Here is a 23394-nt window from a genome sequence, read left to right on the forward strand (position 1 = left end):
GGCATTCAGAACTCACTTAATTCAGTAACTTGAGTCAGCTAGACTCAGGGGATGAATTCACTACCCCAGAGAGTGAAATTTGCCATAGAAATATCAAGAGTGTGAGAGGGTTAAAGCTTTTTAGGCAATTTTGAGATTCAGCAAGTAAGTCCTGGGATGGTTTTAAATTGCGTGTGCAAATACAGGTACTTGTTTTGTGGCCTGTGTAGTATCCCTGCCAGTCCTGACTTAATACAGCTGCTAATGAAAAACACATTCTCAGTGCATTTTTGTCATTCATTTTTCCAAGGAATCAATGAGGTCGTGGCTTTGGTGTTACAATATTAGGGCAGTTTCACATGCTGTATTTCCCAGGTACAATAAGCATTTAGCAGAATTCTGAAGAAACAGGGTAATAAACCATACATGGTTGCTGCAGCCAATTGTTTCAGAGCTTATGTATTTCACAAAAATAGTCTTTTTGCTACAGAAGGACAGCACGAAGCCTTGGAAGTGTTTAAATTGTGGCTCATTACCCAGGGCCTAGGTTCAGTGAAGGACTTGACTGTTGTGGCACCTAAGTTGTTGGTGACCAAGGTCCTTAGTCTGCAGAGTGGACTGCAGTATCCTACCAAATCCTCAGTTTGCTGAGCAGTATATGAGATTTAGGTGTTTTAGTGGATGATCCAGGAAAAAAAATACACTGAATGGTGGGCTGTCCAGTGAAAGCCACTGCGTGATAATGTACATAGAGATATATTTGAAATGCAGTTTCTTACTCAAAAGCTGCAATGAGGCATCTGGGTCCCTTGTGTGGTAAGGCACTTTTCCAATAACTGAGGGAGATCCCTGCTCTCCTAAAAGGAGGGCACAGGAGCAGATGGCACTCATCTTTTGGGATTGCCTTAACTAATGTTAAGCTGTTGAGCTGGGAAATGAAAGACCTAGATTCTGTTCTCTCCTCAGTGGCAAGGTGTTCAATTCAACATCTGCCACTTACCCAGGAGGGCATCTCAGCTATAAATGTCTAGACAGGACTTCTTCCCAACTTTCTCTTGAAGTTGTGCCACTGAGGAGAGATGTGAATCTGTAGCCTGTGTGTTTAGGCACTTCTGCTATGCTTGTTTACTTGGGTATGGAAATCATGTTCTAGGTAAATTCGGAAGTGTTAGAGATGGCCTTTGGCATCAAGCTTCAGGCAAGCTCTTGAACTTGCAGAATTAGTGTTGTGTTCAGTCATAAATAAAAGCTGTACACCACTCAGTTGTTGTCATAGGATCTGTTTTCTTTCAGGTGTTCTCACTAAGTTACTTCTTAATAGACCTGACACTATTGGTTTGTTAGGAATGCCAGGGTTGGCACTTGGATGCTATGTGCTGCAGCTTAGCCTTACGCTTGTTGTTCCTGTAGGCTCTAAGCAGAAGTTTCTCAATTCTGAGAATGTACGAGGGGAAAAGAAAATACAGGGACTTAAGAATCTTCCAGATCAAAAAGGAGGTGCCTAGTAATAATGTTAGGTAGATGCACAGGTTTTTGTTTGGTTTGGTGATTGGGTTTTTGTTGGTGGTGCAATTTTGGACATTAAGTACTGGTGTTCCTCGAGTCTGATCCCAGATAGGTTTGTGGTGTTACAGTGCTGGCCTTGATTTTTATTTTTTGGACTTAGGTGGTTTCCTTTAAGTGTGCTTTCCTTTAAGCAGTACCTCTTAAGGCTGAGCTCTACTGATTCAGATTGCTTGCAAAAGGCATTCTGTCTGGAGCCTTACGAGTATGGGTTTCTCTTGTGGTAAAGCTGATAGTTCTTGTCCCATGAGTGGGCTGCCCTGTAGAAGAATATTAAAAAAAAATTACCTAAAAGATTGCAGGATATGTACAGGCCTGTAGCTCTGTTCTTTTTTTCTCTCTCTCCTTTTTTTTTTTTTTTTTTTTTTTTTAAATATTCAGTTTACAGCATAGCTTTATGAACAGTTGCAGGAACATATGGTGACTGCAGTTACTTAAAAGTATGCCGTTGAAAATATGAAAACTGTGCTACAGTAGCAAGAATGAAAGACAAGGGGAGAGCAGGCATTTTTACAGTCTTTGTCACTGTAGAATGTCGGATTTTTGTGCCGTATCTTTGAATGTAATTGCTTTGCCTGAATCTGATACCTGACGCAGCAGTTTTTGTAAGTAGGCATTGCAGTTACTGCAGCGGGAAGCTTGTGTATTCTTTGATAAAGACTAGCTTTACGGTGTTTAAGAAATCCTTGTGTAACGTAGAAATTAATCAAGTAGGAATACTGATGCCTTTAAATAAAAAATGGTTCTTCTGGTCAACAGATTTCAAAAAAAACCCCCAAACAAAACCAACAACAAAAGATCTTTCACTACTAGGTGTTGCTCTTCTGTCTTACTGGACTGACTCTCATTGTGAGTTGCATCTTTGAGAAGTCAGGCTTTGCTGTAGCCTGTAGTGGGCTTTCTTATGTCTGACATGATTCGTGTGCCTCAGGGGCCTCCTGTGTGCCTGGATGCCTGTTAAAGTCAGACTTTTGCTTACTTGTAATCTTAATATGTTCCTCCTAGTGGTTGTGAAGAGTTTATTTGGACTGATTCTTGTTACGTTACCTTAATGCTAAGACAGTCTTTCCGAGCACTGTCATGTATTACAGTGTTCTTTGTAACAGGCTCTGGGTGAGTGGTAGTTCTGGAACCCACTTTGAGCTCAATGCAAAGGTGGCCTTAGTCCTTTCATCGTATTCTGAAGAATGCTTTGAAATACTGATACAAAAAGAATGTTTTAACGATCTTGTATTAAATTCACAGATCCAAATTCTTCAAAATTCTCATACCTTTGTGACTTTATCGGACTTGCTGAAAGGCTAAGCCACCTTAGCCTTTGACACTCAAAGGTCACAATATATATCTTCAGCTGTTGCGAATTTGATGAGTCTTTTTCTAAATGCTAAAGCACATTTAATCAGAGCATATAGAAATACCATGAGTATATTTCAGAAATGCATTACAACTTGAGCTCTGTAAACTAGGGATTTGAAGCAACCTTCTGATTCTTTTTGAGGAGAGGAGGAGGAAGGAAAAAAAAAAAAGCCTCACCAAACCTGTTCTCCCCCTCTCCCACCTTCAGCTTCATTTGAAATGACAGCTAACTCTGTTACGTTTCTGAAAGAGAAGCTTTAATCTCTCCCAGAAACACCATTATTCTCCTCTGTGTCACTGAGTAAATGTTGCTTGCCCTGGGAACCGGACTGGTACTTCAAGAATAGTGGATCATTTTTTACAGCAGTGTAACTGTTACTTCTTGAATTCGTGTTTGTTGTTCTTATGCCTTGTCCTGCTTTTATGGAAACCATCAGAAAAAAGAAAAAAACCCAACATTAAAATTGCAAAACCTGAGGGGGAGGCTGACCTGCCTGTTGCATCAGTGTTGGAGAAGATAGAGGGTGCAGTTGGATTTCTTGGCTGTTTTTGAAAAACACTGATCGTGGGGATAATACATGCTTTTTCACCGAGACCTAGAAAGACAACAATGTCTTTGATAGCTGTAGTTGCTGTAAGGTACGATGAGGCTTCTTACAGGTTTTCAGGTGTTCTAGAAAAAAAATGGTGGTTTTTTTTTTTTTTTTTTTTTTTTTTTTTTTTAACTGGGGCATATTTTCATCTAGATCTCTGTACCAGAATCCTAGCTGTTTGCTTTCATTCTAGGCCCTTTTCTGTTGGAAGCTCATGATGAATAGTCCCACACTTTCATGTGTCATGGTTTAACCCCAGCTGGCAACTCAGCCCCAGGCAGCTGTTCACTCACCTCCCTCACAGTGGGATGGGGGAGAGAATCGGAAAGGTGAAACTGAGAAAACTCGTGGGCTGAGATAAAGACAGTTTAATAGGTAAAGGAAAAGCCGTGCACGCAAGCAAAGCAAACCAAGGCATCCATTCCCCACTCCCCACGGGCAGGCAGGTGTTCAGCCATCTCCAGGACAGCAGGGCTCCATCACGCCTAACGGTGACTTGGGAGGACAAACGCCATCACTCCCAACGTCCCCCCTTCCTTCTTCTCCCCCAGCTTTGTGTGCTGAGCATGACGTCCTACGGTCTGGAATACCCCTTGGGTCAGTCGGGGTCAGCTGTCCCGGCTGTGTCCCCTCCAGCTCCTTGTGCCCCCCCAGCCTCCTCGCTGGTGGGGTGGGGTGAGGAGCAGAACAGCCCTTGGCTCTGGGTAAGCACTGCTCAGCAGGAACCAAAACAGCCCTGGGTTAGCAACACTGTTTTCAGCACAAATCCAAAACGCAGCCCCATGCTAGCTACTATGGAGAAAATTAACTCTATCCCAACCAAAACCAGCATACATGTAGAATACATTACTTATATTTTATGTAAATAGGCATTGTATCCAGAACTAGGAAGCTTGTGACTTGCATGTGTTCTTTCCAATATGCTTATTAATTAGCAACAGATGATGAAGCTTAAACCTTAAATATGAACACTTTTTAAACAAAGTAAGGACTTAAACACTTTTGTGTTTATTTCACAAAATGTTAAAATAGTTTGTTCAAAGATGAGTGACGAGCATGGTTTCTTCCATCTGTATTAAAAAACATACATTAAAACAGGTACACTGTAAGCAGCTGAATTGAAAAGTGTCAATTTTCTAACAAGCTAAAGTTCTTGCAGTTGCAATTTTAATATCAATTTCGTACTGTCTGATTTTGTCCAACTTCATTTAAAATTGTCAGCCCAGAAGCAAATTACTTGAGATTCTAGGATAAAGTCCGGATTTAACTGCATAAACAAAGTTATATTTCCTTTTTTGTTCTTTTTTTCTTCTAAAGAAAATTTGTGAAAGCTAAAAGAAAAATGGGGACAAAACTTTTCTTTTTTGGAGTTTAGAGATTAAAGGACATCTTACTGGAACTTTATGTAAATGGTTATTGTTCCTTTCAGCAAGATAAAGTGATTTTGACTTTGTATCATATTGCCACATCAGAACTTAAATGTAATCTTTCCCTTTAACAGGTACATTAATGGGGAACAGCAACTCTGAAGTTCTTGGTACTGAAAAACTTGTCAAAGTACTTAAATATAAACTGTTGTTGAACATACTGTACCAAGGTATAAGTTACTGTATCAGTGGAGCTAACAAACTTGTAGGCTGATCTTTTTGCTTATGTTCTTGATTGGAGTTAGGGAAGTACTGCAGAAGTTAATAATCTTTGAAAGAAAGAAATTAAAAAAAAAAAACCACAAACCCCAAACCCAAAAAAGCTTGTAGCTTCGCAGCAGGGTAAAACCATTAATGAGACTGTGAACTTTTTATCTATAGAATCGTTTGGGTTATGACTTCTTTTGCACAGCATTGAATTTCTCATTTTACCAAGTTGACCGGAAGCTTGGGTTGGCTTCTCTAATGAAGTTTCAAATTTGATGGGACAGTGCTTGTTATCTGAAATATAAATTGCAGAGCTGTACTTGAGAAAGCGGATCAGGATTTCTTAGCAAGACTTAAGACCGGTCACCTGCTTAGCATGACCAACTTCATGTTTTTGGTTTTGTTTTTGTTTTTTTACCACAAATTAAAGAGAAGATATCTGAAAAGGAAAAAAATACCACAGCTTGTTTATGTAGTTTTCAAGCAAACATGTATAATGCCTTTCTCAGTGTTATTTTAATTTTTAGAGAAGGGACTATATATTGTTGTTACTTTAAAATTAATTATCAATTAAATTTAAATTTCCTTTTTAATCTCTATACATCTATGTCAGGTGCATGAAGCAAGGCAATCATGTAAATAAATCTTGATAGACAAAAAGTTGTAGTGGTTATGTCTGGGTATTCCTTAAGTAATAGTTGTGAAGAGCAAAAGTTTTACTTCACTGGAAGATCTCTGTCTCTATATTGAGAAGACAAGACTCCAGCATCTGCTTTTCACACTTAAAGGATTAAGACATGACCATATTATTAACAGTTACCACTAGAAAAGTTAGGTAGAAGAAAAGGTGTGTTGCAAGGATCTTGTGATGATGCAGGACTGCTCATTAAAACCTTATTTACTTACTACTCTGCTGCAGTAGCTTTCATGAGACGACGTTCTAACTTTATGCAGTGAAGTATGTAATGCTTTCGTATGATCAAAAGAATAGAACTTGTTTGTGAATGCTCACAAACTTAATTTTAGGCCCCTTGATTTCCTGACCAGTCTTCAAGTTTAGACCCAAGCTCTTACAACTGTGCTATAGTAAAGAAAAAGAATTTGACTCTTTTTGGTCTTTAGTTTTCTTTTTCAGGTTGCTTCTTTCTTGAGAAGCCTTTGGCTGGGGAAACAAAAAATGGATTTGATAAGCTTGTTTTGAAGGTGATCTCTGACATTCCTTTATTTAATTTGATTGCCTTTGAAAACAAATGGAGTAGTAGAATCGGCAAGCAGATAACTAACCTACTGTGTTAAGGCCACCCTCTTCTGGTTATGTGATGATTATAGTTGTATAGCTCTAAAGTGCTGCTGCTGTTTCAAATGGTGTCTTAATGAAATAGGTTATGCTTCTTAGAAATGCTGACACGAAATCAGGAAATGTAGTGATACACAGCAAAGCAGTAGTTGTATTTAAATCATTAAGCTTGTTTTTGAAATTGAAAATGTGTACTGTCGCACATCCAGTGAGAAAGCGTGAAGTAAGTGGATACATTCATACTAGTTTTGCTTTGCATTCACTATGTGAAGTTACCATGGTGAATATACGCCTTTTCATAGCCAGATAGTAGTTAATCTGTGTAAATGCAGATAAGTGTTTTATATTTTAAAAAAAAATAACTTGCATGTTGATGTTAAGGTTGAAAGTTCAGCCATATAGGCATTAAGAAATAATGACAAGATAAGATCGCTGAAGCTGATGTGTTGAGTTTTTTTGTCCCCAAGTCTGTAGCTAGCTGGTTGTCTAAAGTTGTCTGGTACTATTACTGGTTCCGTGCATTTCTTTTCAAGTGGGTCCTTAATGACTTTTATAGGATTTATGGCAGTTGCATTGCATGGTCCTTTTTCAAGCTTATACATTTTCCCCAACTTTCTGACACTTAATGTATCATTTGAAAAATTTTAATAGAAGCACTTCCTTAGCTTTGTGAGCTTTGGATATATTGTAGATTTATTTGAAGCCATTAGCATAAGCAGTGACTGAAATTGTCATATGAAGAACTTGACCATAAAAGGTCAAGTTCAGGCAGCCCATAAGAATTTTCCTGATTTCTACAACGGAAAGTGTAGAGGGTATAATTTTGACCCTACTTGAAGTTAATGAAGAGCCTGCACTACGGTTGAAGAATCAGACCATCTGGATGCAGTGATGTGTTGGTGGTTGTCCCCCCCACCCCCAGTCTCTCTGCCCTCTTCCCACATGTCTTACGTTTTTATATAAATCAGTGAGAAAAATTGGGAACCCCCATGGAGGTGTTAGTAGTAATGTATTTCATAATGGCAATGATGTCTAGTTTTTGTGAATTTGGACACACACATCCCCTGTTTATGACTGTTTGAACGTTTTAGTAGAGTTTGATCCTTGTTTTGCTTAGAATTTACTGTCAGTATTATGGCATCAACTGATTTAGGTCAAAAGGGTTTCTTCCTGCAAAGTGTCAATCAAGCAGAGGCTACTAAGTTGCAATCAGATTTTTCTGTGTGCTCCTGCTCCTTCAGAGAGCTGGTTGTTGACTCTGTCCTTTATTTTTGTGTGGACACTTCATTACAGGCAATTCCTATGCTATGCCTCCTTATGTCTGTGTATCTTAATGTTTTTCCTGCCCTGTCTTTTGAGGTCTGATCTTTACTGATATGTGTGATGTGGTTCCTTACTTTCTAATGCTGCTTCTGTTTTCAATGCAACCTGATAAATGCTGAAGCCCTAACAGCATTATTACATTGCTTACAGCATTGTTTCCTTTTTGTTAATCAGTAAACCTGCATGGCCTACCTAGATCTTTGTTGGCAATTACTTGATTAGTTTTAGCCTTAATGACATACCAAAAAAAATTGGAGTCCCTATTGGAAGAACAACACGGAAGATCAGATTCCATCTAGGCAGTTCAGCAGAATGCTCTGTGCATGGATTTCCTGCCACGTGAGGTGATTTTTTGGACTGATGTCCAAAAGATATACCGCTTGCTCCTATGGACAATGTATTGTAATCTCCAGTGTTAACTAGAGATTTAAAAACTGTTACTTCTTATGTTGTGGTGTTCATAAAGTCTGAAGAGACTTCCAGTTTTGCTAGGATTATATGGTATTGTATTTTTAGATCAGATTTTGTAGTCATCTGAAATACAGAATGACTTAGAGTAAGATTATAGATGTGTTATTTTTGAATCAGTCAGTGTAGTCCTACTGAGACGCTTTTGAAATTTTTGAGAGGTTCCCCCTTTGAATAGTATGTAAGAGCAGATCCTGAAGAGCACAGCCAGCTCTAGTAGTCCAAGTAGAAGCCAGTATGGAGTTTGCAGGATGTTTATTAAGAAAAACTTTCTTTAACAACAGAAAAAAAGAAGCTGTAAATACTCTTTATATAGCCTTTATATAGCTTCAGGCATCCATAGGGTGGGTGATCTGTCAGATCTTTTCATTGATATGTTTATCTTTCAGGACAAACACGGCATTCCTGAGTGGTTAACTAACTTGTGTGGTAGGAAGATAGAAACATTTTTAGTAAATGTTTTAATTTAATTACTTCTTGTCCTCTTGGTACCATTTGATTCTTTGTTGCTGTTTTGGAAGCAGTGTAGAAACCCTGTTGATTTTGATTTTTTTTTCTTTTTTTTTTTTTTCTTTAAGCTGGCTTAAAAATTAAGTGTTCTTTCCACTCCTCCAAATCTGCAGCAACCTATTCTAACTTTGCAGAAAGTCTGTAGATACTTTTTGGCTTGACATGGAAGCATGCTGTGATCAGAAATTGTTCCTTAAAGCAAAGGAGAACATAAACGTGCAAAGGAACTTCAAAATACTTGGAGACTGATTTGACTCAAGCAGCTGTGATGTAGTTTCATCACTTATGAAAGAGGTTATATGTTTTGTAACAACTACTTAAGTTTGCTTTTTTGTTAGTTTTAGAAAGTTGTTCTAGCATACCTTTGTTGTGATCATTAGAATCTAAATTTCAGTTTTCAAGTTTGAACATTGCTTGTAGCTAATTTTCATTTGTTCCTATGCATTTAAGTAGAGTAGTTCTCTTCCTGCTAAAGGTCTTTTTGTATAGGCACACAAAATAGTCCTCTTTCCTTAGTGTCCATGTGAAGAAGCTGAGGTCTTAGGTTGTCTGTTATCATGGTGAGTGGAGGCATTTCTTTGTAGCTGTTCCACTTAAAATTTACTTACCTTGAACGTGGGATGCAAAAATTATGTGTATTGCTTTGGAAGAGTTTGTTCTTACCGTTGTCTGTTTGTCTAGCATGTATGTGCTTTCTCTTTCTCTTCTGGATATACTTCTGGTATATTTTAGGATTATAGTGTTCTTTTTATTGTTACATTATATGTGATGCATTGCAATGAATACATAGTGATCTTTCTCCCTGTGTTTCCAACTAATTGCCTCAATCCCTTAATGTGAAGGACGGGAGAGAACGTTATCTACCTCAGGCTAGTAGAGGCTTAGTTCACTGACTTTTTAAACAGTGCTGATGACTTGTGTTGGAAGGCTTGATAGAAATGCATAGTGTCATTGTGTGTAGAGTGAGTTCCATTATTTTTTCTGGCAGTAAATGTGTTAGTAAGTTATTTCTAATAACCTTACTAGGTTTCATGGACTATTGCGTTTTGTCTTGTTAGCTTTTAATTGCTTCAGTCGATACCGTTTCTGCTGTGTCTCAAATGTGTTCTCAGTGGATGATTTCCTAATGTTCATTTCATCAACAGGCTCTAATTTTTTCTGTAGTCACTAACAGAAAGGCCTGGCTTGAGGAACTTCACTGATAACATCCTTTTAGCTCTGTATGTCTTTCCGAAACTAATAACCGTTATCCTTTCCTTAGCAAGTTTACCTACTCTGCATTTCTCCTATTAATCACAATCTGTTCCATTTGAACCAAGTTTTCAGTGCCATATCATGGCTGTGAAATCTAGCGATGTTGAATGAATTATATTTTCTTGGTATAAGAAAATCAGTTATTTTACTGGAGAAAGTCTGCTAAGTCTGTCTGGTACTCTCTACTCTTGATTAATTTTCATTTTACTTGATTTTTTTTTCTTCTTTTTTTTTTTTCCTCCCATGTCCTTTACTTTTCTTAAAAACTAGGTTTTAAGTCTTTCATACTACCTATTGATACCAGGTCAGAAAGGCTTATTATTGAGCTCTCTCTCTCGGTAGGTGGTACTACTCTTGTGTTCATACAACAAATTAGTTTTATGAATCTAAGGCATGTTATTTTGTGTACTAGTTTCACACCTCTATTCTCCCTGGTTTGGGGAAGAACAATAAACTCTCTTCAAAACTGAGAGGAAAAGAGTAACTTCCCTTTTTCATTCTCTTATTTCATCAACGTTCCTTCCTTTGTGATGTACCAATCTCCATCTCATTCCTTGCTAGTGAAAATATGGGCAAATAGCTTAATTCTTGGGGTTGAGACTAAAAGTAATCCTAATTTAGTCCTCATTGTATAGCATCACTGGTTCTTCTTTGTGGCTGAAGAGTCCTTGCTACTTGCTTTGCTATCAGCAGTGTCTTAACATGTTCACTCTTGGCAGCCCTTCGTTGGGACAGCTCTTAATTGACCAGTGCTTTTTCTGTTCTCATGAGCGGTCTCTTCCCTTCACTGTTGATGCCTTTGTTCAGCAGGGGAAGGTTCCAGGCAGAACAAACAGTTTATCTTCCTTGGGATACAGTCTTCACATACTTCTTGCATCTTTGATTTAAAAGGGATGGAGTGGGGAAAGCAGCTTCCTTCTTGCTGAAATCCTTTACCTAGCTTGCTGAAGTTACTGCTTCACTGATTTACTACAGCTTCCCCTTTTGCAACTGACCAGCTCCTCTGTGTTAGCTTTATTGTTGAAGAAATTCCATTGTAAAGTGTCTTTTATTAATCTCCAAATATTTTTGTTTGAAAAAAATTCTACTGGGTAGCACACTCTGGCAGGCTCTGCTCTTAAATTTGTAATAGTAATGACATCTTGGAAGTTTATCCCCAACAGTAATTTTTGTTCTTACGATATTAAAGATCTTTTTCCAAGTAATTGTACATCAGACTTGAGGGGTTGTACCAAAAGGTCTTACTGCTGTCTTTTCCAAAAGCAGTTTTTAAACCAGATTCTGCCACATTTAGAGTAGAACCATTTGCACTGTACTAATCGCTGAATTTGCACTGATCACTCTTCTTTTCATTTATGTAAGAAGGAAATGTCTTCCCTTAAAATTCCCAGGGGTTTCTTGAAAATGGTCCATCCAAACCATTTCTTGCTGGGAAGGATTAAAAAAACCCCATCATCTTAATAGTCTGATTTTTTTTCCTTCTATTTCTTATTTTTCCCCTCACTATGGTTAGCAAATAGGTCTTCCCACAACATACCTTGTTTTCCTTGTAAAACAAAGTCTTCAAATCTTAGGCTCTAGGAGAACCCTGAAATTCTATTTTTGAAGGACTTGAATGTTAGGAAGCTTGGTACTTTGATGTTTGGTTTGTTGGAGGAAGGGAAAGGGAGCAGAAATCTCTATGTAAGTACTCCCTTTCCAAGTTTTTACTATACATCTGCAAAGCTTATTCTTGGGCTGAAGTTCCTTCCCCTTTCCACCTACCTCCCCAAACCATCTCCCTTTAATATGGTGAGCTTTCTACATACAAAAAGCAGCACAAAGTTGTAAGTTTGGCTTGGTTGTTGGATCTTGCTTAGCCTAAATTCATTCTGCATTCCTAGCTGTTGTGATGTTAGTGTCACTTGCTTGAAGCTCTGTTTTTATTTTCCATCTCTTCCAATAAGATACTTCTGTTCATTTCTTCTGGAATGATGGGCAAAGTAGAACATAAAACTTTCATTGGTTTATGTTCCTCTTTTGCTAATCCAGAAACTCATTTGACTTTTATGAAAAGTACTTGTAGTAAGACAGACCTTTATCAAATACCTGAAAGCACTGGTAATAGGTGTAGTAGCCTCTACCACTGGGGGGATATGCAGGGGTGTGGGTGTGGATGTGTTGTAAGACCGTGGGCAAAAGATTTAGACTTCTTGCCTTTGTCTCAGCCTGTAAGATAGTGAGAACAGTACCTACCTCACAGGTTTTTCGAGGCTCGGTTCATTAACTTTTTAAAATAATGCTGACGGCCTCTGGAAGGTGCTACAGAAGTGCATAGTGGTACTGCCTGCAGGCTGAAAACCACTGCTTTTTCTGGCAGTATGTAGACCTGCCACAGTTAGGGAAGGAATTTTGTTTGGTGTCTCTTTAAAGAAAATGCAAAAGTGCTTTGCTGGGGAGAATAGAAAGGGGCTTTCTGAAGAGGTGCTGAAGACATGAAAATTCAGAGTGGTGATTGGTCACCTCTGCTTGATTGACAGGTTGCAGGGAAAAACAAAAACCCATTTGTTCTGGCTTAATGGAACTGGAAAACAGAAAATGAGTATCAGGTAAAAATTCCTTTTTTAAAATCTTTGCAGTTCTCCTTTAAAAAGTGGAGTTTTTACACAAATCTACACCTCCCCCACTCCAATAAATTAGGAGTAGGAATTACAGAAATAGGCAGTTGCTAAGTTGCGTAATGTGGGTTGTCTATGTCAGTGCGTTTTCTAGTGGGCAGGTGTTCTGAAACACCGCAGCAGCCAATGCTACTGGGCTAGCTTAGCAAAAAGGCAGAGGATTGAAAGGGTGTAGTGACTAAGCCCTGAACTGGACCCAGCTCTCTGGTTAGGCTCATTAGCAGGACGTTCAAGGGGAAGCTTTTATTTTCACTTCCTATACTGTGCCTGCTTTGTGGATAAAGTCTGTCAGTTTCTACTACTATCAATTTGGCATCTTTCATGAGCATTATTACAAAATTCACTGAAAAGTGAATAGCTAAAAAGTAAACTATGTTTTAAAGTAACTTCCATCTAGCAGTATACTGTCTTACAGATTTTATAATAAATTTCAACATCAGCACCACAGTTTTGAGAATCATAATTGAAAATTATTTATTTCTGGTAACTTAATTATTTTGTATGTTGATGTATTTCAGATTGAAGGACAAGGACATGGTGCAGTTTTTGACTGCAAGTGCTCTCCTGATGGACAGCATTTTGCATGTACTGATTCTCACGGTCACCTTCTGATTTTTGGCTTTGGTTCCAGTAGCAAATATGACAAGGTACAGTGCAAGATGAAAATCAAAATGTTTGTCTGTGTTGAATGCATTCATGCAAACTTTCCTTCAGAGCTTCATTTCAAGAGGGTGTATCTTAACACAGTTTTGAGCTATTAATATGGGATGTTTCAGATTCCTGTTGTTGACGTTGAGCTTTCTTTCACTGACTTTTTTAAACTATGGAAATGTGCTATTAAGCTACTGTTTACATGGGAAGTTAAAAATAATTTAAAAAGAAAACATTTTAAATTACCCAGTCACTGTCTACTCTCTTAAGTGATGAGGTTACAAGTGTCTACTAATGGGTCCAGATGGATAATGTGAATAAACTGCAGTGGAATTGATAATAGTTAAACATTTTGTTTTAAATATTTTTCTGGTTCCTAACTCAGACCAAAAAAAAAGGGCGGGAGGGTTTGTAATAGAACTAATTCCTGCTATCTGTATTTAAACATTGCATAACCCGGGAGACAATTACTTACAATAAATGTACTATATGTTCTAGTGATACAATTTTATGTCTGTTAATGAAGTTCTGCTGTCGTGGATGCCTTGGTGCTTACACAGCAATGTTAACCACTGTGTGATTAAAATATTACATCTTTATTCTAATGTCATAGTCTACATTGTGTATTCTAAGTGTGGGTGTCTTGCCACAGACCCTCATGACCGTAAAGATACCTGGTGTTATTTCTTTTCTCTGTGGATGAACATGCCCTATGAACCATACAGGCACCTAGTTTGGAGTGCCCACAAGGTCCTAGTTTTTCTTTTACCACCCAGGGAAGAGGTGAGGCATGTCTCTTCTCCCTCTTTCTAAGACTTAAGCAGACATATCTGCTCCAGGATTTTCATCTCTGCTTCTGGTAGCTGATACTTGAAGGTTGTTTGTGAAGTGCTGGCTTCTGGATCTTGCCTCCTGTTTTGGATCTTTAGACTCAGGCTGGCCTTGAAAGCATTTTGCCATATAGCAATGCAGAGGGGCATGAAGGAGGGAGAGCAAAAGGAATTTTAATCTTTGTCTTGTAAGCCACTGCATTTCTTTCTGTAGGCTGCCAACTCTTATTTTGATGCTAGTTACAGCAACATTTACATATTGGGGATTTTTTTTTTTTTTTTTTTCCTCTCCTTGTCTCTCAACTATGATTTGAAGTATTCGGTACTTGGCTGCTGTTGCTATCCCTCAGCTATTACTAGCTGTGCATTTCCCTTTCTATTCCAAAGAAAACAGATCAGCAGAGACACCACAAGCGAGGAAAACCAGGATTATCAGATCATTTTCAAGGTCTTTGTCTTTCAGAGTTCTTACTCTTCCAAACTTTAAAGCCTGTTGTAATGGAAACATTTTTCTCACCATGTCCATGGATTGTTCCAGGTTTATTTTTCTCTCCAATCATTTTGGAAGTGTGTAGTCCTCTGCTACTCCAAAATGTTGGAAATCAAATTGAAACAGAGAGCCTTTTTGTCTTGCTGTGATAGACCAGGAGTTTCCTTTACACTGCCATTTGAGAATTTACCTTGTGAGGGATTAGATCTGTTTGAAGAATGAAAACAATTGCTTTTAACTTCTTGAATTCTACAGACCCTTTGTTCTCTTGGGGTTTTTGCTGCAGCCTCTGAGAAACAATTATGTTTAAAATTTTTCACTTATTGGGTGATTTAAAATGATCCTCTCCAGCTCTTACTGTGCCAGTGGTAATCTTGGCATTCTTGACCATAGAAGAAATGGGAGCAAATAGGACTTAGATTTGTTACTGCTTTAATCTCAGTCTTAAACTCTCAGAAAACTCAGCTTGGAAGTTTCAGATCTCTTTCTTGTCTGGTTCCATCTTCTCTTTCATTTTTGTCTGACCTGTTTTATGGAAAAATGTAACTACACATGGGTAGGTGCTGGAGAATAAATGTTCTTTTTCCTGTGTCCGTCCCCCGTCCCGTTCCTGTCCCTGTCCCCTCCCTCCCCCCTCAGATACTTGGGGTTTTTTCAGACATCTTGTGAGAATATGTGCTGGTAGGACCTGTGGGTTTTTTTGCTTTAAAGTGGTTTCCATCCATCTTGGGGGATGATTTTTATAGAAGAAAGGAGTGTGGTGACCTGCTCTGTATTCCTGTGTTTGTGAGTTCTGCTCAGGACAATGATTATAGCTGAGATAGTGTTAGCTCTGCTGAGAGAACAAGCTCTTGGTTTTCCATGTGTATGTTTTTTCATACTATGTTCAGATAGTGTCGTGTGTTTCCTAGTTGACTGAACCACTGTCCAGGCTTTTTTTTCCCCAGTGTGATCTTGGCCACAATGAAGCCGATGGGGTGGTTTTGGCTTGTTTTCTTTTTTTTTCCCTTGGTTTTCTTTTTTTTTTTTCCCTTGGTTTTCTTTTTTTTTTCCTTGGTTTTCTTTTTTTTTTTCCTTGGTTTTCTTTTTTTTTTTTTCCCTTGGTTTTCTTTTTTTTTTCCCTCGGTTTCGATGATACATGTTTTTGTGGAGTAATTCTTTAGTAAGGAAAAAAAAAAGAATACATTTGCTGCTTGTTTGGGGATCCTTTTTTATTTGACCCAATTAAGGGAACCTTGAGCCAATCTCAGCTGATATTTCTGAGTGTGTGAGGATCATCAGAGATGAGCTGACCTCACTGTCAACAGGGCATGTGCATTTCAGAAGTTCTTTCTTAGGTGGAAACTTGTCCAGGAATGCCTAACTGTCCTAAAGCATAAGGTACTTTTCTGTCGATTTTAAATCTTAGATTGGACTAGATCTCTGAGCTTTCTAAGGCTTTTGTTCCTGTAGACTGCCCAAACGACAGTTCTTTGTTCCAAGTTGACAGCTCCTGTGTGGTGGATTGGTACAGTAGGGGGGGAAATCTCCTTGCATCTGTGTAGGTGTGCCCATTTGGAGAAACTGAGTGTTCTTAATTTGTAGTGTAGTTACTGAAGGAGAGTCGTACTTGTAGAGCTCAAACCTTGTAGAAAGCTTTCGTGCTCAAACCCAAGCTGGGTTTGTGAAGCCATATGTACAAAGGATTCGTATGTCCTAATGGTGGTATAGTATCTTCTTATTGTCATGAATTTGATTTCTAATAGTATATCAAGAAATAGGTCTGATTGTTAGTACTTCTAACTGGTTGTCTGCTGAACATTATGCATTTAAGATTCTCTGAAACGTCTAATTCTTCTGGTTTTTCTCAGGACTTCAAATAACCTGAGGATAAGGTTGTTGCCCTGGGTTCCAGTAGGGACATTTCAGTGTTCTACCTTAGAGTTGGTCTGAGCCTGGGTTCTCCATGAAATGCCATTCTTATCTTGTGGAGTAGAAGATTGTTGTTTACTCTCTCTACCATACCTGAGTGCAGTACAGAGTGCACAGAAGGGTAATTGCAAAGAAGTCCCTCATGATCTCGCACCAGAGACTGTTGTGGTAGAGGTCACTGAATCTAAGGAAGGATTTTCAGATCTTCCCCTTGCTTACAAAACCACGGATGCAGACAACACTGTACGGCCAAATCACAGCACATTAAAACTCACAGTCTGTATGATCATGCCATTGGAATCTTCTTTCTCAATGGGGAAATACTTAATAGGAAAATATACACTAGGTGAAAGTACTGGATGCTCTACTACTATGGTTCTAGAGAAAATCCTAAGTCCTCCTAGAGGACCTCTGTCTTTATCGTATAGAGCTATTTGAGCTGAAGGGACCAAAGTTGTTAAGCAGGCCTTGATTCTGTCAGTCAGACACATGAAAGTACTTCTATCTGTCTCATTCAGCCTCTGTTAGCAGAGAATCTGGCAACAAGACTTCAGTCAGGGCTTCTTACTTCAGTGGGATATCACCTTGTCCTTATGCAATTTGTAAGGGTAACCTTTTGAATCCTTGAAGTAAATTGTTTGCCATTGCATCTTTCCATGCATTTTCCCAATTTCTTCCTGTTGTTACTTTTCAGAATTTTTGTGGGGTCCAGATCCTGTGATTCCTATGATTTTTTTAAATTTTTATTTACGCACCTCATGTGGATGCATATAGGCACTTTCTGATGTTGTAAATGGTAAATGTTTGTCTTTGTCTTCCCTTACTGGTCATCTCACAGCCAGGGCAGGAGACCTTTGTCAGTGAGAGACCAGTCCTCTGAGCAGATCCTATAACCTCTGCCTTACTGTTTTCTACATAACAAGTTACTGGAAACTGGATTGGTCATGATAGAGCACGCTCTTCAGAAACTAGAGTACATTCTGCAACATTATTCCTCTGTCTGTGCTCAAATACCTGTATTTAACACTGAAGACAAGATTTTTTGGAGATCTCTGTGCCTTGAGTCAATTGTTTAATCATTTTTATACTGCACTGGAAATCTAATTTGCGTGAATGATGATTTTATTATTTTATTTTTACGTGCTCAAAGTTAATCTGAGTACATGAGCTGCCAAGGGGTTTGCTTGCCAGTAGTAGTGTTGGGATGTGTAGTATATGTGTCAGCTTGTCTTCTCTTCTTCTTTTCTCCTTGTGGTTCAAGGAGATTGCACGATACTGAGATGCATGTGCTAATGAGGGATGGAGCATAAGCCTTTTTTACGTACTATTTGGACAAAAGAATTCCTCAGTCTTGAGTGTCTGTGGAAAGTCATCTAGAATAAATTATGAGCAGGTGGACTGAAATAAAAAAGAAAACTTTGAGCCTGGAGAATTCAACTTTAGATCAGCTTTATTTTATCTACTGGAACTTTTTCATATATCTAGCATTGTAACAGGAATATATACATTTGGCTGCTGTTGTTAAAATATTTGGCAATGACCTGATGTGATAAATACTTCCCTGTTCCTCTTCTTCGTACACCATAGCTCCTAAGTCTGTGACACGGTTTTTGTTATCAGAATATATACTCATATATTCAGAGTATAGAAGAAAATTTGTAAACTATTTAATATTTCCAGGCTGTGTTCGGTCAATTGTTGTCCAGTAGTTAAATATTGCCCTATTCCCCTGTTCTTTAAATGCTCCCCACCCTTAAACATGTGGATTGTTCTCCTTGCATTATAATACAGAAAAGGAGTACTGAGAAAAGAAAGAACCATGGAGTCACTAAATTTTCCCCTTTAAAATGAGATAAACAGATCAGCTTATAACCTTGTTTTTGCAAAAGTGACCACAAGTAACATTGTTAAAAATACTTTTGGCAGTTATCTTCTGTATGCTTTTTTTAATAGGTTCTTTAAAAAAATTACAAAATGACTTTGTTTACAGATAGCAGATCAGATGTTCTTTCATAGTGATTATCGGCCCCTTATCCGTGATGCCAACAACTTTGTCCTGGATGAACAGACACAGCAGGCTCCACACCTTATGCCTCCCCCATTTTTGGTTGATGTGGATGGCAACCCTCATCCTGCAAGGTATCAAAGACTAGTTCCTGGTCGTGAGAACTGCAGGGAGGAACAGCTTATTCCTCAGATGGGAGTGACATCTTCAGGTATGGAAAATTTCACTTCACTACACAATAGCCTATCTAGTTAACTCCAGGTGTTCTACACTTTCCCTTTCACTTCGTCCTTTTTCTTCATTTCTGGGCATAGTAGTTCATGTAGTGTGGAGGAATTGCAATGTCCTTGGCACTAATTGCTTGTGACAATTTCACTTGCAGTATTATCATTGATCAAGTCAGTACTAGTTGATGCTACAATGCCACTTAACTTGGAGCTCATTTCATTATTGGAATGTATGTTGCTGAGTGAGATTTCATTTGCTCTCTTTGGGGTAAGGCTTTCTACTTCAGAAAACCTAGGAAATAGGCTGATCTTCCACAGATCAGTCAGAACAGGTAACACCTACAAGAGAAAAATGAGAGAACACCTGAAGCATGCAAAAATCCTCTTTAGATGAAGGCAGTCATTCAAATTAAGCTTTGATGGTTTGGTTAGAGAGCTCTGAAGACTTGATGAGGACTCAGAATCTAAGAAGTTCCTCGAAAGTTGTATCTCCTTGCATACAACACGGGAGGAACGTGCATAGTTTGGGCCAATGGCTGGCTGTTGGAAACTGCCTAAATGTAGTCCACATGGGTGGGGATGTAAAAACAATGCCTACTTGTTACGTGTCACTAGTTCAATGTTAGTATGAATGAGCAAACAGTAACTGGTGAAAGTAGTTTTAAATGTTTTCAAGATAAGCATTGTTAAGTATTTGGATATTCTTGAAAATACGGGAAAACTGCCTGTGCCTGTAAATAGGGGCTTATACCTGCACCATACTTAAGCCTGTGGTGTGTCAGACATTCCAGGAAGGTTGACTGACAGTGCTGTTACCCAAAGATCTCTTTATCCTCATTTGTAGACCTGAGGATTATAAGCCACTCAATACTTAAAATAATAATTTTTAAGAGGCATTTCCATATTTCCTCCAAAATTATAGGAATAAATGCTATGTGAGAAGCAACTGTAAGAAGGAAAAAATCCTAGTGAATTTCTAGTGAATGTATGCCATGTTTTATCTCTAACTTTTTAGCTAGAGGCTTTGAAGCTAAATCGGATTTCCAAGGAAGGATGCAATTTTACTTCGTTGTTACAGTTACAGCATGGATTCATGTGATTCTGAAATTCTCTAAATTTGGAAATGTCCTGGGCACATTCTCCAATATAATATTTTGAAACAAGTCAGACTCTGCACACAGACCCAACAATATTAAATTTAATGGTGTGTCTGCATGACACATGAATGCCTATAGGAAGATGGTGACCATAGCATTTTGTTTAATAGCAGGAAGCCATCAACCAGGCTGACAGAGAGCCAGAGAGATGATGGAGAGACAGTTTACCTCTCTACAGTTTAGCAACAATATATGCAGTCTTACACAGAGCTAAACTGTGTTCATGTGTTTTATATGTTCCCTTCCACTAAGGAAGCTCCATTTCTTTCTGAAACTTTATTACGGGATTTGGTGGATCTCCCTCAGAGCACTGACAATTTATTTCTTGTCAGGTATTCTGTAGGGGCTTACAAGAGTAGGGGGAATTCAGATAGTGATGCTTGATTTACTCCTTAGATGTATGTGAAGCTCCTTTAAACCAGATGTTTTTAGAAAAATCAAATACATACCAGCGTCTTTATTATTTCATTTTTAGAAAGAACTTGCTGTTACTTTCAAAGGCAAAATCTCACAAGCTAGGTACATAGAAAACATTCATTTTGTTTAGGTAGCAGTTTCCTTATTTAAGATCATTCTTGGGTTATTAGTAGTATTTCCCATTGTTTTCAGTAGACAGTATGTCTGCTCATGAGATCACCAAATAAATCTGACTGTCTCACTACATGAGTCAGAAGACATCCAGCTGTGGTTATGCCAGAGCTCATTCCATGATTCCAAGCTTCTGCTGCTTCAGGGAAGTTCACTTCAACTACAATAACCTTGAAGCCCTGAGAGCACTATCTTAAATATTTATGTTCTTTCTGCATACCATCATCTATTAAGAGATGGCTGCTTCTGCCTAGCCACATAATCAAAGCTCTTCATTTCATAGCACAATTACAGTAATATCTTGTCTTTGATCTTGCAAAGTGCAATTTATACTATGATACCTCTTTGGAATCATGCTGGAAAAATAATTTCTGTAGCTTGTTTCTTCAAACATTGTCATCCCTCATTACTAAGTTTTTGTAAGTTCTGCTTCTCTTGACCAGAGCTTCCCAGCACTCCACTCCACCATCTAACTTCCGTGTGGAGGTATCTGACTTCCTTTTCAAATCAGTACTGTAACCCTTGCCTTTTTCTCCATACTTCTCAATTTTTTTGTGACCGTTGTGAGTATGACAAGAGGTTTTGTGTCGTTTATGCTTGCATGCTGTGTATCTTGCTTGCTGCACAGAAACAGTATTATCATCTTGTAGTCACTTCTCTGAGAACTATTTCCTGTCTTTTATTCAAGAGATCTACCCAAAAGGAGGTTTCTTGACTGTTTTACATACCAAAAAAAGTTAGCATTACTTAACCTGTGTCATCACTATGTCTGTTTGGAGCTCAATCAAGCATTTTTACTGCTTGGTGTTCTCCATTATAGGTAATTCGTTTCTAATTGAGTTAGACCTTCTTGATTGAGGCTTATACTGAAGTGTTTTATAATGCATTTGGGGCAGGCTAAGCACGCATTTGAACAATTTACATTGACTGAGCTGAGAAACAACAGTTGTATTAAACTTCTGTGACTTGCTGGCCCTTGATCAAATTTAAGCTTTTATTCGGAGTGGCATATGATCATCTTGACCCTGCTCCAGAATATATAGTGCTCTCAATGTATTAAAAAAATTGTCCTGTTTAAAAAATGGCTGTTAGAAAAATATGTATTAGCCCATACTTACACATGTGTTTATATACTGTACATGTAAGTTTCCAAGCTAAAACTTAGATGAGCTGTTTATAACATTTGGTTCTTCAAATCAACATCTGTGTGTTGTTCTCTTGTATATTTTACTTCACAGGATTGAATCAAGTTCTTAGTCAACAAGCAAATCAAGAAGTTAGTCCATTGGATAGCATGATTCAAAGACTTCAGCAAGAGCAGGACCAGAGACGTTCTGGGGAGGCAGGAACCAGTAGTACCAGCCGGATAAGCAGAGGTAGATTGCTGGGGGCTGGGTGTTTTGGCTTTTCTACTGAAGCAGCTGAGAGTTGGAAAAACATAAATCACATTATTGTGCATGATTTGTGCATTTTGTTGAACAACTGGAAGGGAGGTATGGAGCCATAGAAAATAATACAGCTTTCCCATCTTTTTTTACCTTTCTGCAAAATCTCAGGGTGCTTAACATTACCAATTTATCTTTGTTAAAGTTATTGTCTGCTCATGCAGGGAACTTGCAGCAACTGCATTCCCTTAGAAGTAACTACCCTACTGTTTAATCTGGAATTGACCATCTACTTGATTGAAATCTGAATTGTCTCAAATAAGGAAATAGGAGGGAGAAAAGAGGAAGGAGCTGCTTGTTTCTCCGTACAGCTGTTCCATATTTCAGTGTCTTGCACTAGATTACACAGTAGTTTTCAGCCCTTAAAAAATCATGATTGGCAATCCACGTGAGTGAGCAAGAATAGCTTGTGTGTGGAAAGATGTGGGAAAATGTTGAAATTTTGCTATAATGTAGGTGCTTGAAGGATCTTGTGTGTGTGGCTTTGTTTTGGTTTGTTTTTTTTATCTTTTCAACATTTCAATTTCTTGTCTGTAAATTTTACAGCTTGGGTTCCTAGTAATTTCCAGTGTTGTAGCGTCATTTTTTTGAAGGTAGAAGACCTTTTAAGGAATATACTGATTCAGTGAGACAGCTCACTGTTTTATAATACAGAACTAGAGTGCAGTAGCAATAGTCAACTTCACAGAAATGTTTTCAAAAGCATTTTCAGAGAAAAGCAAACCAATGAAACATTTGCTTCACTTCAGATTGTTCATACAACTGCTCCTTTTCAGTGTGAATTTTTAAACAGAGTACTGCAGCCCAGTAGCTGTTTAAGTGTGTGTTTGTGGTGACTATAGAAACTGCTGAAATAGTTCTAATCAGTTAATATTTTATTTCTTTTGAAGTAATAGATTAAGTAAAATTCTTTCTTTCCTTTCATTTTGAGTTTTTCTTTTTAAATTCTTGCCTTAGAATTTCAGATCAAGTATAACTATTGCTTTTTGTTTTTTTTAGGATCTGTAAGTTCTACCTCAGAAGTACATTCACCACCAAATATAGGTTTAAGACGTAGTGGACAAATTGAAGGTGTGCGTCAGATGCATAGCAACGCACCAAGGAGTGAAATAGCTACTGAGCGGGACCTTGTGGCTTGGAGTCGAAGGGTTGTAGTGCCTGAACTGTCTTCTGGTGTGGCCAGGTAAACATAAGACAAGTCTACAGTGAATTTTAGTCTGGTGAACTTGATTAAATTGAACAGAAGTATTGTGAATAAAAATTGACTATTTAACAAATGATGGAGTAATTTAACTTGTATATGCAATGGGATCTAGCTGCCTCAGTGTTTTCTGACCTGTAGCATAAGATTACAGTATGTTTCAACTCCATTTGTTCCTGCCATTATATGGCATTTTATGGCTGGGACACTGACCTAATTCATTAGGTGCCTGAGGTGAATTTTGGTTTCCAAACT

The 23394-nt window shown here is 38.2% G+C and overlaps 1 protein-coding gene across 4 annotated transcripts in view; it reads left to right on the forward strand.

The window, feature by feature from the left end:
• Positions 1-23394, forward strand: part of LOC115336466 (pleckstrin homology domain interacting protein) — a 121258-nt gene that overhangs the window by 51265 nt on the left and 46599 nt on the right. For 3 of the 4 annotated variants that reach the window (XM_030003449.1, XM_030003460.1, XM_030003482.2), the window contains 4 exons: positions 13153-13281; positions 18507-18732; positions 21732-21869; positions 22938-23121. In XM_030003449.1, the coding sequence (XP_029859309.1) occupies positions 13153-13281; positions 18507-18732; positions 21732-21869; positions 22938-23121 (677 nt within the window). The remainder of the gene's footprint in view (positions 1-13152; positions 13282-18506; positions 18733-21731; positions 21870-22937; positions 23122-23394) is intronic. The other variant, XM_030003471.1, reaches the window with a different exon arrangement.

This window comes from Aquila chrysaetos, chromosome 2 (assembly GCF_900496995.4).
Source record: "Aquila chrysaetos chrysaetos chromosome 2, bAquChr1.4, whole genome shotgun sequence".
Taxonomy (NCBI): domain Eukaryota; kingdom Metazoa; phylum Chordata; class Aves; order Accipitriformes; family Accipitridae; genus Aquila; species Aquila chrysaetos.